Genomic DNA, 17,225 nt, shown 5'->3' on the forward strand with positions numbered 1-17,225 from the left:
TTTTATCAATTGGAAACTTAGATGCATGCTTTGTCATCAGAAATGCACAAGCTCATCTAGATCCTGTCCATTAGGTTATAAATCAGTTTTACAAGATGAAGCCTTTGCTTTTAAACAAGCATTAATTTTGGCAACAAGATTAAAGATTTCGTAGGTAGAAATTAAGGGGAATTCTAAGACGCTGATACATAAAATCACTTGGCAAGCCAATATACCATGGAGCTTACGATCACTTGTAGAAGATATCTGACGACTTCATGGGAATTTCAGTTATGTGACTATCAACCATGTTTATAGAAAAACTAACATGATTGCTGATTAGTTAGCTAAAAGATGGTAAGGATAAAACAATTCATGTATTTGGTTTAGTAATAGTGTGTTTGGATGAGGGAAATAAACTTGGGATTTTGATAAAAGTTAGAATTTCTAAATTGACATGACCCAATTCCCGTATTTCGATAATAAAAAACACATAGAAATTTAGAAAATTCTGCATGGGAAAAACATAGAATTTGGAGGTCATAAATCCCAACTTTAAATTCTACTTTTAATTTTCCTCATCCAAACGAATTGTAATTTTCCTGTGGATGTAATTACTATAATGACTAAAGTTTTACTTTGATATGTATGGTTCTGTAATGTATTTATGTTTAAAAATATACATTATATTGTGTATTCTCAATTTTTGAACATTCAAATTATTTATTTTTTTTGGACTGATTTTTTCACTACTTTTTTGTTTATTTATGTTTTTTTTTTTTTGTTATAGTAAAAATTATTCAGAAAAAAAAAAAAAAAAAAAAAAAAAAAAAAAGGCGAAAATCACCACCCATTATTTTTGGTCATAAAACATCCATTTTCATTCACACATGAGGCGGCGGCCGAGAGAGCTACTTCTCTGACCCCTCCACCAACTCGATATCAAAGAACATTCAGATCACACTCCCACGCACACGAACAAAAATATCCAACAATAGCCTTTTGCCCTAGTGTTTTGACCCGAAAAAAAGAAGAAGAAAAAAAAGCCTTTTGCCATTCTATATTCAACATTTTGATTCTGAGAAGACAAAAAAAAATTTAGCCTTTCGGTTTCCTGTTTTCTTTTGTTCCCATTTTACCCTTCTTGCACCTGTGTATTCTCTCCTCCTACCTCTTGTCTGGTTCTTCTTCCCCTTCTTCGATTCGATTGGGTATTGTTCATCTATGGATAAGTCTTTAATATTCTTGTATATCACTACCTTGGCTTCTCTATTGGTTTCGTCCTCCGCTCTCTGCCCTCACGAATCGGAAATTTTCCGTTATAGTCTTCAATCTCAATCCCATATCTCGATCTCCCCCTACCCACCCCTCAAGGTACGTGTTACCCTTCGATTTCTCACATACCTACTTACCTGTTCGTTTATTTGTTATCTGAATTGACTGATTCTTTTGTTGACTGTGTTGCTTATTGAAAATCTTTTATCTCTATTGGGTGCGAATTTATGTATCGGTGATGCTTGATTTTTGTTTTGTTGGATTGTGTTTAAATTAATCAAAATGGGTGATTTTGGATTCTGGGTATATCAGATTTTGAGGTTTTAATTGCAAAAGGGTAGTTGGTATGTCGTGCGGGGTGGTAGAGTTTGTATGGTGCAAAAATTGAAATATTAGAATGTGAGGTATTGGTTGCCTTTTGGATAGATAAAAGATTTGAAAGAATAACAGTTGCAATTCTATAAGTTTCCCTATTTATCAATTGGCTAATTACAGAATAGAAGAAAGATGGGAATTTGAGATAGCTGTGTTCTGGAATGTAGGTAAACCTTCCCTTTAATCTTTCAGTTTGATTTTATTCATTTTAATTAGTCCGTTTGAGCCATGGTCAAAGACAAGGGCCTTGATTTTGTTCATTTTTCTTTTACTCTTCGAGTTTGATTTTATTCATGTGAACCTACGAATATGTCTTGACCCCTTGTTGTATAACTCTGCCAAAGTGCTAGGTCAAGCATTACATAGGACTTCTGGTTAATCACTCAATGGGGTGTCTAGTTTTAGTTACTATGTTATCCACTGAAGAGCATTGTATGAAGTAAAAATTTGTATGATTTAAGGTATTCGTTTTTGTGCTTGCATCGATGTTTAGCTGCCTTGAAAAATTTTACTTCATGATACGAGTAAACAACAACAAAGTAGAGAAAGAAAAAGCATTACTTTTGATAAAAAGATTAGTAACACTAAAGAATTGGACAAAAGAAGCATTCCTGTTAACTAAGGAAATGAGTACAAAACATCATCCAAATCTTCATCTCCCATCTCAACCAAGCTATTTTTCTGGTCATCAAGCTTGAAGAGGCTAGAAAGGACATGTCTATAGTATGGGTTGACGACCTTGGCAATTCAATTTTTCTCCCAAATGCACACTGCTAAATTGTCCATCTTTGTAATCATCATGGTACAAATTGATTTGAAAACATAGCATACTATAGACATGTCCTTTCTAGCCTGTTCAAGCTTGATGACCAAAAAAACAGATGGGTTGAGATGTGAGATGAAGATTTGGATGATGTTTTGTACTCATTTTCGTAGTTAACTTGATTTTTTTTTTGGGTCCAATTCTTAGTGTTAATTTTTTTTATGGAAAGAACAGTTTTTTTCTACTTTGTTTTAAAAAAAAAAAGAAGAAGTAAATTGGATAGCTTATTTCATTTGATTTAAATAATGGAATAAACTATTTAGTCATTGTTAAGTTGTTTATGGAAATTAAATACATTTTTTTTCTCTACAATCTCTCAATAACTTTGTGATCATAAGTTACTTGAGTGGTCCATTATCTTACAATGGGTTTAGTACATTCTCCATGCCTTTGTAGCACGCTTCTCTTTGATTTTGGCACTAAATCGAGCCATTTATATAGTCCATTGGGAGGTTGTGAAGTAGTAGGCTGTCAATCATTGACTGTCCTGAATTAAATAAAGATGCTGTTTAACGGTATCTACTAATATCCTCATTACAGTTTTTATTATTGCTGAAACGTTTAGGAACAATGAAAGAGATTAGGATATAGAAGATCTAAAACTTGGGTTAGCCATTGCAGATATTCTTTTCAATGTGTTCTTTATTGGAATGAAAGGAGTACCCTGCAGAATTTGGAGTTAGTTCATGGTGTGTCTTTTTGTTGCGTATGGAGAGAGAGAGAGAGAGAGAAATTGACACACTCCCACACAAGAGCTTCTTTGACAGGATCCAGCTTTATGGGATTCTACTTTTTCTTTAGAAGAGACGAAATTTTATTGTAGAAGACATTAAAAGCGGGGGTGATCAAGATGGCTATGGGATTCTACCTTTTAGTTTTTAGTTTTAGTTTTTTATTGTTGTTTCCAGATGCAATGGGATTTGCTTCTTGTGTAGGGTTAAATTTTGGGTTTGGTTACAGGTGAGGTTTTAGAGTTTAAGTGTAAGGGAGAAAGAATGAAGTGGAAATGGCTTTTAAGCATTATTCATTTATAGAGTATTGTTAGAACCTAAATGCTCAATGCAGAAGAGGAGGCAAAAACTAACGCCGATGAAAATTGCCTTTGTGGCACATTGTAGTGATGGGTGCAATAATTATAATGAAGATAAATGCGGTGATTATAAATGGTTTTAAAAATGAGGATATGAGGTGTTGACGATTGTGAAGGTGGGTTGACGTGGCACACAAGAATTGCTGGCAAATGGTGATGATTAACCTCAGCCTATAATGTTGATTGAAGTGATATTCTGCCTTTGTTTATAGTTTGTTTGTTGTTCACATTTATTTTATCAAAATGGGCTTCCAATTTATATTAATTTTAAAATGTTCTTGTTTTTCCTTGTATTTAGAGCCTTCATTTTTTTTTTCCCGCTAGACCAATAGCTAGTTGATTATTTTTTTAGCCTCCTATGCCTAATACTTCTGTCAAATTTACACCTTCACAACCTTATGAATCTGGTAGCAGATGGAAACCACAAGTTGTATATTTGATGCTTTATTTTTTTGCTTTATTTTTTGTTTAGTTTTTTGTCTTAATTTTTTTTATTTAAATTCTGTAAAGAAAAGAAAAAGGACAGCGACCCTTTTCTTTGCCATATTTTTCTAATAATTATATGTAAAAGTTTTGACTCTTATAATGATTCAAATTAATGTTCATTTACCTGGTGCACAAATGGAGTTTGATCCTTTGGAAGTCATGACGTTTTGTGGTTTGAGTCCAAGTGTATGTAGTGGAGGAGTGTATAATAAGGTCAACTGGAATGTCTGTTTGATTGCTTTTGTGTCATCTCACAGTTTAAACTTTCTTGTCAGAAAAATTTGGTCATCAAAATTCAAATATATGGTTAGAATCTAGTGATTTCCCAAATATTGACCATTAATGTAATTTTCCCTTTATTTTTAGTATCTATTTCCTCATCTTTTCCTTCTTTTAAGTCAATAATCAGTTGATGGTAGTATGAAACTTTTTTGAAAGAATACAACAATTGCATGACCTACTTTCTCTCAGTTAAAATGGAGTCTTGTGAATGTTATTTATTTTCTTATCTTCTTCAGGTGGATGGAAACTTCCTTGAGAGAGCTTTGGCATCGAAACAGAGGACTGGTTATACTGCGGTGCTCTTTTATGCTTCATGGTGCCCATTTTCATGCAGTATGTATCCTACATTTGGAATGCTCAGCTTCAAGTTCCCTCAAGTAGAACATTTGGCAATTGAGCAATCTTCAGCATTGCCAAGGTGCAAAGCTTTAAATTGACCTGCTTCTGTCCTTTATCTTTTTTCTGTGTTAGATTCCTTTTGGTTTTGGATCTGTGGTACAAATACTGGAGCCTGGCTAGATACATATAGCAGGCAAAAGATTGATTTGACCAAAAAAAAAAAGTATATTTGCTCTGTATTATGTTTGTTGTTGAAAAAAAAAATATTTCTATGCATTTTTAATATTTTCCATTGCGTAATCTAAGTTGCCAATGAGGATGCTAAAGTTTTGTTAATTCAAGTAAAATTGCATAATTTCATATGGCCATGGGGCAATTTGTTCAGTTTTTATTATCTATTATTAGTATTACTAAATCCCATTGCATTCCACCCTTGGATGCTTTCATCAATGGGGGACGCATTTACTTAGATATTTATGGGATACGCAAAGTTATATAATTATCTGTTCTTTGAAGAAGTAGCACTATTATCACGCATACTCACCTTCCTTTGATGTGTTTGTACTGTAGTGTTTTCTCAAGATATGGAATCCATAGCTTGCCTTCGATTTTAATAGTCAATCAGACATCAAGGGTGCGATATCATGGCCAAAAAGATTTATACTCGCTTGTACAATTTTACCAAACAATCACAGGTAAACGTCTCCTAAACTGAAGAATATTATATGCATGTGGGGGAATGCCCAATAGGTTGCCTTTTCCTTTTCATATGTTTTGCACAAATTGTGAAGCAGTTATCTTTTGGACTTGACCATATACATCCTTGCCATTTAATTTTGTCTTTCAGGACTTGAACCAGTTCAATATTTTGATGGCAATCAATCCGTCATTTTAAAAAGTAGTGAAAAGTCCATAATCCAGTCAATGAGTAATATGTCACTAAGGGAGATATCAAGGAGCGAACCCTATTTAGTTTTTGCTATCTTGTTCCTCTGTTTGAGGGTACTCATGTATATATTTCATAGGGTGTTGGCTTGCCTCCAAGCTTTCTGGGTTCTATATGTTCCCCAGTTTAACTTGGGAATATTTGGGGAGACAAGTCAAATTATGGGGCGTATCCTCCACATGGTTGATGTTAGGAGGATTTGGACCAAGCTGAGACTATGCAAGACCCAAAAGTTCCACAAGGGTGCAAAGAATGCCAGGGTTTGGGCTTCTTCACTGACTTCTGTCTCGCTGGGTGAATCATCAGTTAGATCGTCATCGTCATCTTAAATGCAGAACTTAAAATCTTGTACAAGAAAAAGTGAGGGTAGAAATCTCCAACTGGTAGTGTATAATCAGCTGCTGTGATGTTCTTGAGGCAGGTAGTTATTATTTACTGGTAGTGATGATAGCTGAAGCTGTTGTCCTTGTTTGAGTTGAGTTTTTTTATTTTGGGGAAAGGAAAACAGCAATGTAAATTTGAGAATAGCTTTGTTTTTGTAAATTACTTGTCATCTGACGTAAAGTTTCTTAGTTTATACAAGAGGAATGTAAGAATATTAACACAACTCTCTCTCTCTCTCTCTCTCTCTCTCTCTCTCTCTCTCCATTAACGACATGCTTTTGAGGTGTTAAGCAGATCTGATGCCTGCACTCGCCCCGTTGGACATTGCGTATCTTTTTCTTTCGTATTTGATATTAACGCTTAAGAAGATACAAGAAGCTCTCAAGTTATTAAAGTTTGTATATGAACAGTTGCCATGCATATTACCTCCCCACATTTGTTGTGCATCTCAACCATTTATATCTAATCTATTGATTGATATGGCTTTTCAAGTTTGATCCTAAACTTGGGCGTTGAGTTGGATTATGTAATTGGATATGATTCATAATTCTAATGTTTGATAACTTAAAAAACCTGAATTGGGAATCCTACCAAAGGGTTGTGATTAAGTTGGATTGGATTATATCTAATCCTACTAAGCCATGTAATAGCACATTAATCCAACACCTTAATTATGTGTAGTACAAGAACTTATATATGGCCTTTAGATGAGACTCTATCTCTTAATCGTTGGATCAAATTAGTTAGCATGATCCAACGGTTAAGAGATATGACCTCATTAAAGGGCACTCACTATAGAATGACTCATGTGCAGTATCAAACACATCATTTCGATTAGTATTATTATTTTCAGTTTAATGTAGTCCAATGCAATCCAATCCCAGTCACTGGATATTTCATATTTATATAAGTACTCAACTCAAGTCCTTGAATGAGGATTGATTTTCAGTCGTTAAATTAAATCTGATGGTTGAGATGCATCTTATACCATTGAGTGAAAATTGGATGGTCCATAGGATACATGTTATTCGTCTTTGGTGGGAGACAAGGAATGAGGGTATGAGATCAACAACCCTTCTAATCAATCTATCGGTTTTAAATGTATGAGCATTTCAAAACCCATTTCAGTTAAGTGCAGATTAGGTGATGGTGCAGTCAGTTTAATGGGATTGCCGTGGATTTTGGGGTGGGTTGGGTTAATGGAGTTCGTGCGATGGAATGGAAAGGTAGTGGGTGGGTTCAGGGAATAATGTGACATGGGTTTTGACTCGTTGTGGCATGAGGTGGCTTTTTACAAAAACGTTACTAAACGGATCCTAAATACGTCATATGTGTATTTATGCATGCATGTTGTTGAAAAGGAAATCATTAAAAGAAATATTGTGATTAAAATAAAATTATGTATAATATGGACATAAATAAATATTTATATTTGGTATAAATTTCACATTTCATCCGAATGAGGAATTTTCCAATAATATACACCAAATGTGACCTACGTGTTCATATTCAAGTAATTTTTTTCGATTGTAAAAAAAAAGTAACCTTTTACAATATATCTTGTGAAGAAAAAAACATGTATTGGGTGAAGAACCGGTTCTTTTTCTTGAAAATTACTCCAACTCTATATTTACTTGTAAATTCATTTTATATCACATATTATCTTAGAGCATTTATGATGGTTGTTCAATAGTTCAATTCATAGGTTAATTAATTGAACTTTGGCATCTATTGAATTGAATTACATTTTTACTTGCAATGGTACAGTTCAATAGCTTCATATAAATAGTTATATCTTCTTACATTCTTTTTTTCATACTCAAATAAAATAAAATGGATAAATTTAATAACACTATAAATTGTACCATTGAAATATTCTCAAAGAGATCTTTAAAAAGAGACCAATTTTGAATATATTTGAAAAAAAAATTAATTTCATGCCAAACTTGTATATTTGGATGTTTTTTTTTTTTTTTAAATATAGGCAAAGAAAGGTATAATAGAGTTGTGTGTCCCATGGTTAGCCTATTGTAATGCATTAATTGCCGTATTTTTGCTATTTTTAATTGGCATGTGGTTCTCATAGTTAGCCAATTACAAATGAAATAGAGGGTTCATCACATAGCACCCTTTATTGCAATTGCATCTATTGCAATGAACTAAATCACACAATTGTAGTAGTGTGTGTGAAATTATTATATTATCACCCCTCTCAATAAGAAAGGTCCTAAATAAAAAATAAAAAAATCACACCATTGCAAGTGAGATTTTATTGTTCTAGTTCAATTTCATGCAATAAAATTGCTGAAATCATAACCATTGCATAAGCTCTAAACTCCTGCACATGATATCTCTATATAATTTTACATTTAAGTTTCACGCAAAATACACATTATCAAGGTTGAATTAAAGATGAGAGAACAACTGAAAGAAAAAACACATACAATTAATTTTATGTTCAAACGATTCTATATGCAATTTAAATTCTAAGTTAAAGTAAGTTTTAGCAACTCAGATTCAAACCTATGTCAGTAAAACCTCAAATCTCAAATTGAACGTTCAAAATAATAATAAGTGGTTAGAGTACATGTAATGTGAAATTACCTATAGGATGACTAAGAATGCTTAGAGGGGGTGAATAGGCCAATTTAAAATTATAATCAATAAATAAAAATAAACTTCAGTAACATGATTGATATGGCTTATCAATCCTGAAACGTGCAAAGCATAAAATAAAGGAACACGCAAATAATTATTTTACCTGGTAAAAACCTACCTCTGGGGAAAATTCACTAGACTCCTCAGTCCAAATCAAATCCACTATAGAACGATGATTACAAGAAGTACTCACACACTTATCCTAGACACATTCTAGATAATGTTTATTGCCTTCTTCGTAACTCAACTTCTATCACAGTATGATCTTTCAACACTCCTTTTGTTAAACGCAATACTAGTCACGATTGCTTCAAGCTTGCCAGAGAAAAACCGCCACCACGGTCTTGGTGCTCTCAACGGTATGAGTCAAAGAACATGCAAATGAATGCAATATGAATGATGAAAGTATTTAATAAATCACTAAATAAGCATGGAACACTTGATGACTTATCTCAAAGATAATGACAACAGCTTTCTTAGGAATTTTAGATGCTCAAACACCAATCTTAAAAGTTGTCACAACAAAAGAGAGGCACACTTTCTTTTTATACAAAAGAGGTTGTCTCTTCAAAAATCTAAGTGCAAGAAACCACGACCTTGTCATCAATATCAGATTTGATTCTTTTAGGACAATAATAAAAAAGTCATGTTTTGCAATATGAGAAAAGATGTCTTTCACTACAATCAAATATTATAGAAGGAAATAATATCTACCAAGATAAATCAATGAGATCAATTAGGTTGGAGAGGACTTTAATAGAGCAATGTGCCCTCCAAGTCATAAGATGAAAAGTAATATTTTAATGAGAATCAAAATAAGGTCCAACTAGGAAAGTAATCTCAAGAGATAAATCTAATCCTATTAAAAATAATACTAATACATAAGCACTTGAGTGAAAATAACTCCAACTAAGAATCCTATCATGAATGTATGATTATATCATGGTTTACCTGAAATTAGTTTCCTCATATATAGATCAAGTCACACTTTGAAAATCTAGGATTGAATGTGTTATGCCAAAACTTCTAGTAAAAAATATTCACACACTAATATCCGACCTATGCTAGAGTCTAGAAAATACATGTAGAGGCCCAAAATGTCACGAGAAGCCCAAAGACATTTAAAGTCTAATATAACATATAATGTTGGTCATGCGTTAATCCAAGCTATATTTTTGGGAATTAATTTATTAAATAAATATAGAAATGGTGTACATGTCATGCCAAACCAATAATACATTTTTCCTATGCCAATCACCTACCAAGTTTACGGGACTTGCATGAGGGATTGTGGGCTGTCAATGGGTCGTGTCGTGTCGGGTTCGTGTCGTGTCAAACTTTTAAACGTGTCAAGAAACCCCAACCCAAACACGACCCATTTATTAATCGTGTCAGGAAATGCAAACCCAAACCCAACCTGTTTATAAATAGGTTGACACGACACGACCCATTTGTAACCCGTTTATTAAACAGGTCGTGTCATAGGTCGTGTCAACCCGTTTACTACCTGCCAACCCGCGAAAAAAATTAAAGAAATTGAACCTTCAGCACACCCAATGGGTTTCGAACCCCAGCCAATTTCACCTCTCTCCTTGCTCCTTATCCATCTTGGTGTTGATAACTTTGTGATTATATGTTACAACATTTGATATTTATAATGTCTTTACAAACTGATGAGCACTTAATTATTACATTTTTATCCAAAAATTATATTTGTTAATTACCTTATTTAACAAATATATTTACCTTTTTTGCTACATGTAAAATATATTTAACAAATAATAAATTACCTTATTTTCATCTCCAACATTTAAGTAAATGTCTTTGTCCTTTTACTTTCATTTATTGTCCTTTTACTTTCATTTATTTTTATATTACTCCATTTACTTAAGTTTACAATGTAAATAAGGAAGTACCCCCCATTTGGATTCAAATAAAAATACTAGAAAATCAAATTTCCACCAAATCAAAATATGAAAAATCAGTTTTAGTGCAAAATACGATTTAGGCTAAAAATGATGGCTCATTAAGTCAATATATACTTCATACTAAAATCTCATAAAATCAAGTTTTCTTATTTGATGTGTAAGGAATAAAAACCACCAAAAATTATCTTGAGAAAATGATTATTCCGAAAAACCATTTTTCATACTTAGTCAATATTGCAACTCCGCTAAAAAAGTGACATAATACAAATTTTATAAGTTATACGAAATTTCTTTTGGGATTAGGGTTTTAGGGTTTAGGGTTTAGGGATTAGAGTTTAGGGATTAGGGTTTAGGGTTTAGGGTTTAGGGATTAGAGTTTAGGGATTAGGGTTTAGAGTTTAGGGTTAGGGTTTAGGGTTTAGGGTTTAGAGTTTAGGGTTAGGGTTTAGGGTTAGGGTTTAGGGTTAGGGTTTAGGGATTAGAGTTTAGTGTTTAGTGTTTAGAGTTTAGAGTTTAGGGTTTAGGGTTTAGGGTTTAGGGATTAGAGTTTAGGGATTAGGGTTTAGAGTTTAGAGTTTAGGGTTTATGGATTAAAACGTTAAACCCTAAACCCTAGATACATAATTAATTCAAATAATAAGGAATAATTACTAACAAATATAATTTATGGATAAAAATGTAATAATTAAGTGCCCTTCAGTTTGTAAAGACATTATAAATATCAAATGTTGTAACACATAATCACAAAGTGATCAACACCAAGATGGATAAGGAGCAAGGAGAGGGGTGGAATTGGCTGGGGTTCGAAACCCAGTGGGTGTGCTAAAGGTTCAATTTCCTTAATTTTTTTCGCGGGTTGGCAGGTAGTAAACGGGTTGACACGACCCATGACACGACCCGTTTAATAAACGGGTTAAAACAGGTATTTAAACGGGTTGGCGGGTTGACCCGAAACCCACCCGTTTATAAATGGGTCAGTGGTGGGTTGACCCGAAAATTACCCATTTATTAATGGGTCGTGTTTGGGTCGTGTTTTTCCCGTGCGGGTTTCGAGTCGTGTAACGGGTCGAGTCGGAAATTGCCACCCCTTGCAGAGACTTTAGGCTAGCTACTTTTTTTTTTCTTTTTTTTTTCTTTTTTTTTTAAAATTAAAGGCCAAAGGCCAATGACTTTATTCCTCAATATAATGTAAAGAACGCAAATCATTCTGAAGGTAAGAGTGAAGCCAGCTAGGCCCCTCTTCCATCCAGTAACATATCTCATTACAAGATAAAGAATATCTCATTTGCTCACCCACATTGGAGAACTCCAAGTAATGGGCTTGGACTTTGGTGCTCCCAAGTAGTTAGCCTAAAGTTCGCTTTACTTGGAGTTCTCCAATGTGGGTGAGCAAATGAGATATTCTACAAGCACTCCATATTACCCACTGGAAACAAGCCAATTCAGACACTTCCTTTTACCCATAAGAAATCGGCATTTTCCGATGCCTAGCTTTACCTGTTGGAAATAAGAATGTCCCAATGCTCCATTTTACCCATTGGAAATACACTAACTCCAACACTTCCTTTTACCTATTGGAAACCGAAGAGAACCTTCACATTCTATAAATTGGAAGACATTGCCCATGCAAAATCAACTTCTCTTGGTTGCTGCAAGCCTCTCAGCAACCATGAGAACTCACCATTTATTTAGCTTCTGCAAGTATTCCAACAGCCATCACAGTCATTCCTGAGCCATCAACCAACATCTCTTGGTTGCTCAAGCACCCCAGCAACCATCAAACCACATCCCTTCCTCCCTTCAGCTGCTGCAAGCATTCCAGCAGCCATCCCAACCATTCATAAGCTATCACAACCATTTCTTCTACTTTCTTAGCCTAGAAATCCTCCATCTTCCCTATAAAGCCTCACTAAGCATAACTCCAAGCTTTTCCTTCCTCCTCATACCCTTCCAAGCTATAAACACTATAGCCTTCAAGCCTCAAGCTTTTCCTTCCATCATCCTTCTCTTGAAACTCTTAAATCACCATAGCCATAGCCACAAACAAGAAGTTCTCAACTCCCAAACTCAAACCTATCCACACCAAGCCAAGCACATGCATTCTCATTTGTTAAACTTGCGAGTCTTTAGCTCGCATACTCCAAGCTCTCATGCCAAGCTCGCACAATCTCGGTTCAACATTATTAAGTCATCTTCAATCATGCAAAAGCACGACTAAGCATTCGTCAAGCTGTTGGAAATCTACTCAAGCCACCTATCCTTTATCTCCATTTCTCTCTCTCTCTCTCTCTCTCTCTCAAAAAGCTCCATCCCGAATCTGAAGCACTCATCCTCTCAAGCTAAGTTGAAACCATAGTCATTATCTCTTTGGTAAGAAAATGCAGACATCGCAAGCTCTTCGTCCAGCTATCGAAAACACCCAAAATCTCAAGCCTTAATCCTTTCTTTATGCTCATTTTCTCTTAGCTCCCACGCCACAAGCCTCTCATGCCAAGCCTAGTAGTATAATGATTCACCAAAGCAAACTCTCATACCAAGCCTGTGCAACATCAATGCACCATCTCCAACTCTTCGTCTAGCTGCTGAAAACATGAGCACAAAACATGCAGCCGCTGGAAGAAGAACAAAGTACTTCACTAGGACTTACTTCCCCCTCGGGATGCTTTGGGCCTAATTTTCGCTAACTCAGAAAAAGGGATAATGAAGTCTCGATTCACCACTCTATGACGGTCCAAGAATCAAGAAGCCTGGACGAGCCTGATGAAAAAAAAACCCCAATAATACCAATACAATTTTCATACTAACATAATGAATAATTAATGATCAGACATCAATCCAATATAGAACACACTAGAAACATACGCACAAAATTTGTGTGCTATTGTACTCTTTTCCCACATTAGTTGATTAAATTCAACTTTGAACTTTGACGTTCTTCTTCAACACTAGTTTTTTGGTAGACAAACTTTAACTAGTCATGTGAGAATCTGTACACAGTGGTGGTTCCAGGATTCAAAAGCCGGTTGGACAAAACTTACATATTAAACTCGACGGTACGAGTGACTTTCATTAATAAACTTACATACATAAAAACTTACATTATAATTCACCCCTAATTAAACCTTAGAATACTCAATTTTAACTTAATCCCAAATCAAAGCCCTAGAATAATTCATCCCTAATCAAAGCCTAATTAATTTAAACAAAATCTAAAAATTATAATTCATCCTTAATTAAACCCTAGAATACTCAATTTTAAATTAAAACTATAATTAAAGATATATAGCAAAGAAGAGAATGAGAATAATACTTGTTGACAAAAGGAGAGGAGAAGATGTTGTTACCAAGTTGCCCACCCAAGATAATGGAAGATGTAGCTAATGAAGGTAGAATTTGACCCTGTTGGGGTCTTTTTCCATCGGAATGCTCGTCCGGGCTTGTTGATTCTTGGACCGACATAGAGTGGTGAATCAAGCCTTCGTTGCCCCTTTTTCTGAGTTAGCGAGGACTAAGCCCAAAGCATCCCGAGGGAGAAGCAAGTCCCAGGGGAGTACTCTGTTCTTCTTCCAGCGGCTGTGTGTTTGGTGCTGATGTTTCCGGTACCTTGACGAAGAGTTGAAGATGACTTGCTAATGTTTCCGGCAGCTTAAAGAAGAGTTGAAGATGACTTGCTAATGTTTCCGGCACCTTGACGAAGAGTTAAAGATGACTTGTTGATGTTGATATGAGATTATATGAGCTTGGCATCAGAGCTTGGAGTGTGGGAGCTAAAGATCCACAAGTTTAGCAAATGAGAATGCATGTGCTTGGCTTGGTGTTGGATATGCTTGAGTTTGGGTGTTGATAATTTGTTATTTGTAGCTATTACTATGAGAATTTAAGAGTTTCAAGAGGAAGATGAGATGAAAAGCTTGAGATTTTAAGGCTATGGTGTTTATAGCTTGGAAGGAATGAAAAGCTTGGAGTTATGCTTGGTGAGGCTTTATAGAGAAGATGATGGATTTCAAGAGGAGGAGGTTATGGCTAGGGTGCTTGCAACAGCTAGGAAGTAGGTGTGATGATTGAAGAAGGGGGTTGATGGCTGCTGGGATGCTTGTAGCAGCCAAAGCAAGAAGTTGTTGTGCTTCTCCAGCAGCTAAATGAAGGGCCGATAACTGAAGAAGAGGGTTGATGGCTGCTGGGATGCTTGCAGCAGCCAAAGCAAAAAGTTGTTGTGTTGCTCGAGCAACTAAAGGAAGGGTCGATGGCTGAAGAAGGGGGTTGATGGCTGCTGGAACGCTTGTAGGAGCTGAAGAAATGTGAGTTCTCATGGTTGCTGGGAGGCTTGCAGCAACCAAGAGATGTTGATTTTTCTTGGGCAATGCCTCCCAATTTATAGAAGGGGAAGGCTCTCTTTGGTTCCCAATAGGTCAAAGGAAGTATTGGAGCTAGTCTATTTCTAATGGGTAAAAGGGAGCATTAGGACATTCTTATTTCCAACAGGTAAAGCTAGGCATTGGAAAATGACTATTTCCTATGGGTAAAAGGAAGTGTTAGAATTGGCTTGTTTCCAGTGGGTAATAGGGAGTGCTGGAAAAGGTTTGTTTCCAACGGGTAAAGCTAGGCATTTGGAAAATGATTATTTCCTATGGGTAAAAGGAAGTGCTTGAAAAATATCTCATTTGCTTACCCACATTGGAGAACTCTAAGTAATGGGCTTGGACTTTGGTTCTCCCAAGTAGCTAGCCCAAAGTCTCCATTATCCAAAAGCTTTCGTGGGCCTTGTGGACCTCCGTAACCTTCCACACCACAATCCCTCATGCAAGCCCAGTAAACCACATGACTTGGGTTCATGTGAGCTTGATAAGTGATTGACATATGAAAAATGTATTATTAGCTTCGCATGGCATGGACACTATTATTCATTTAATGAATTAATTCCCAAAATACAGCTTGGATTAACGCATGACCAGCGTTATATGTTATATTGGGCTTTAAATGTCTTTGGGCTTCCCGTGACTTTTTTGGGCCTCAACAGACCCAAAAAAAGAGAGAGGAAGAAATAAGTTGCTATTGTCGGGTAGAAAAAAGAGAGAGAAACAAGAAGTCCAATAGCCAAAAGAGAATGACAGAGAAGATATGGGACCACCTGGATGGGCAGCATATGTGTAGTTTTTACTTTTAATTTTGGGCTGAGCTTATAACACATGTAGATTTTTTTTTTATAAAAAACATTTTGGGCTGGGCTGGCACCCAGCCTGCCCTGTGCACAGCACCGCCACTGCCTGTACATATTCTTAAAAGAAAATTAAACATTTTTACAGTTTACTTAGTTTATATATGTATATTTATAGGTAATTACCTTAGTAAGTAGTAAATATATATAGTTTTTATACTTTTATAATAAATTATATGTATTCTTTATTTATAATAATATTTAATTACTTTGTTAATTCACTCAGTTCATGTTTGTTCATTTCAGATGATTTCCTTAAGAATTTCTTTTAATATTAATTAGTGGTAGTAAGATTGTTTTATGGATGGTTATTTAATTAGAATGTTTTATGCATGGACTCAACGTGCAGTGGCGAACCATCCTCAAGGGACTGAAGAAAAAAAAATTTGGGTCAATTCAAGGGACTGATCTTAGGTTATCACTATAGTCATTCACCAATTTGCATGTGTTCATGGGTTCTATGAGCTATTTTGAATAGTGACCATTGTAATTTTTTTTTTTGGATCGAATAATAGTGACCATTATTAATAGATTAGATATAGTACTTTACATTCAACTCGCCTCTTATTTCTTATAAAATGGCTTCCTATGAGTTTCAAGAAAATGATTAACTAACTCTAGTCATGCATTTTTCCAATGTAGTATCCTTTGATCGAAGTAATTATATGACAATCCTTGTCTCAATTATAGCATGTTTGTATCAATTACATGAAAATCATTTCTTTCTTTATTCAAATATTCATTCTTAATTAATTTGGCCAAATTAATCTCGGGTACTATTTTTGAGAAAGAGAATTCATTCATAAAACCAAAGACGTACAAAGAGCAACATAATACAGTGGCCTCGTTAAAACCTTCCTAGGACAACCCCATGGGACAAACTCCAATGGAGGAAAGAGTACCACACATGTTATGGACTAACAGGAGAGTCCAATTCAGGTCATTTTGGACCATTATAATAAAAGAACAAATCAAAAACGAAAACTAACACAAAGACCTATGACGAGAACCGCAACTAGAGACCAACACAGTAGACCCACATAAGAAGACCACAGAAACTCCAAATAGTAAACTCATAGGAGAGGCCCGCAGAATATCCTAACTGTCAAAAGAAGCCTTCTATGAGCAAAATCATAGTCCTTTGACACCCACACAAACTGCAAGACATACTATAGAAGAAACCAGGAGAGAACACGGAGGAGGAACACAGAAATAACAGTAAAAGGACCCATGAGAAGCACTACACTTCAACTCAGAACCTGACAAAGAAAACCTCATATGACCAAGCATAGTTCTTTGGTCGGCGCAGAGTAAAGAAAAGCACCACATCCCAACAACTATCACCAGCGTCGCTGCTGCCACCGCCGTTAAAACAGAGACAAAACATCAGTCACCAGGTATCACAACTCTCCTGAGGAGAGACAATCTAGTGTCACTACTATCGC

The 17,225-nt window shown here is 35.3% G+C and overlaps 1 protein-coding gene across 1 annotated transcript; it reads left to right on the forward strand.

Annotated features, from left to right (window-relative positions):
• Positions 1-862: 862 nt before the first annotated feature.
• Positions 863-6,202, forward strand: LOC110773409 (5'-adenylylsulfate reductase-like 5). The gene is made up of 4 exons (XM_021977926.2): positions 863-1,353; positions 4,547-4,728; positions 5,220-5,344; positions 5,497-6,202. The coding sequence occupies exons 1-4, from the start codon at positions 1,204-1,206 to the stop codon at positions 5,922-5,924; spliced, it is 885 nt and encodes a 294-aa protein (XP_021833618.1). The 5' UTR covers positions 863-1,203; the 3' UTR covers positions 5,925-6,202.
• Positions 6,203-17,225: the final 11,023 nt, after the last annotated feature.

The sequence above is a fragment of the Prunus avium genome, chromosome 7, assembly GCF_965620075.1.
Source record: "Prunus avium chromosome 7, drPruAviu1.hap1.1, whole genome shotgun sequence".
Taxonomy (NCBI): Eukaryota; Viridiplantae; Streptophyta; class Magnoliopsida; order Rosales; family Rosaceae; genus Prunus; species Prunus avium.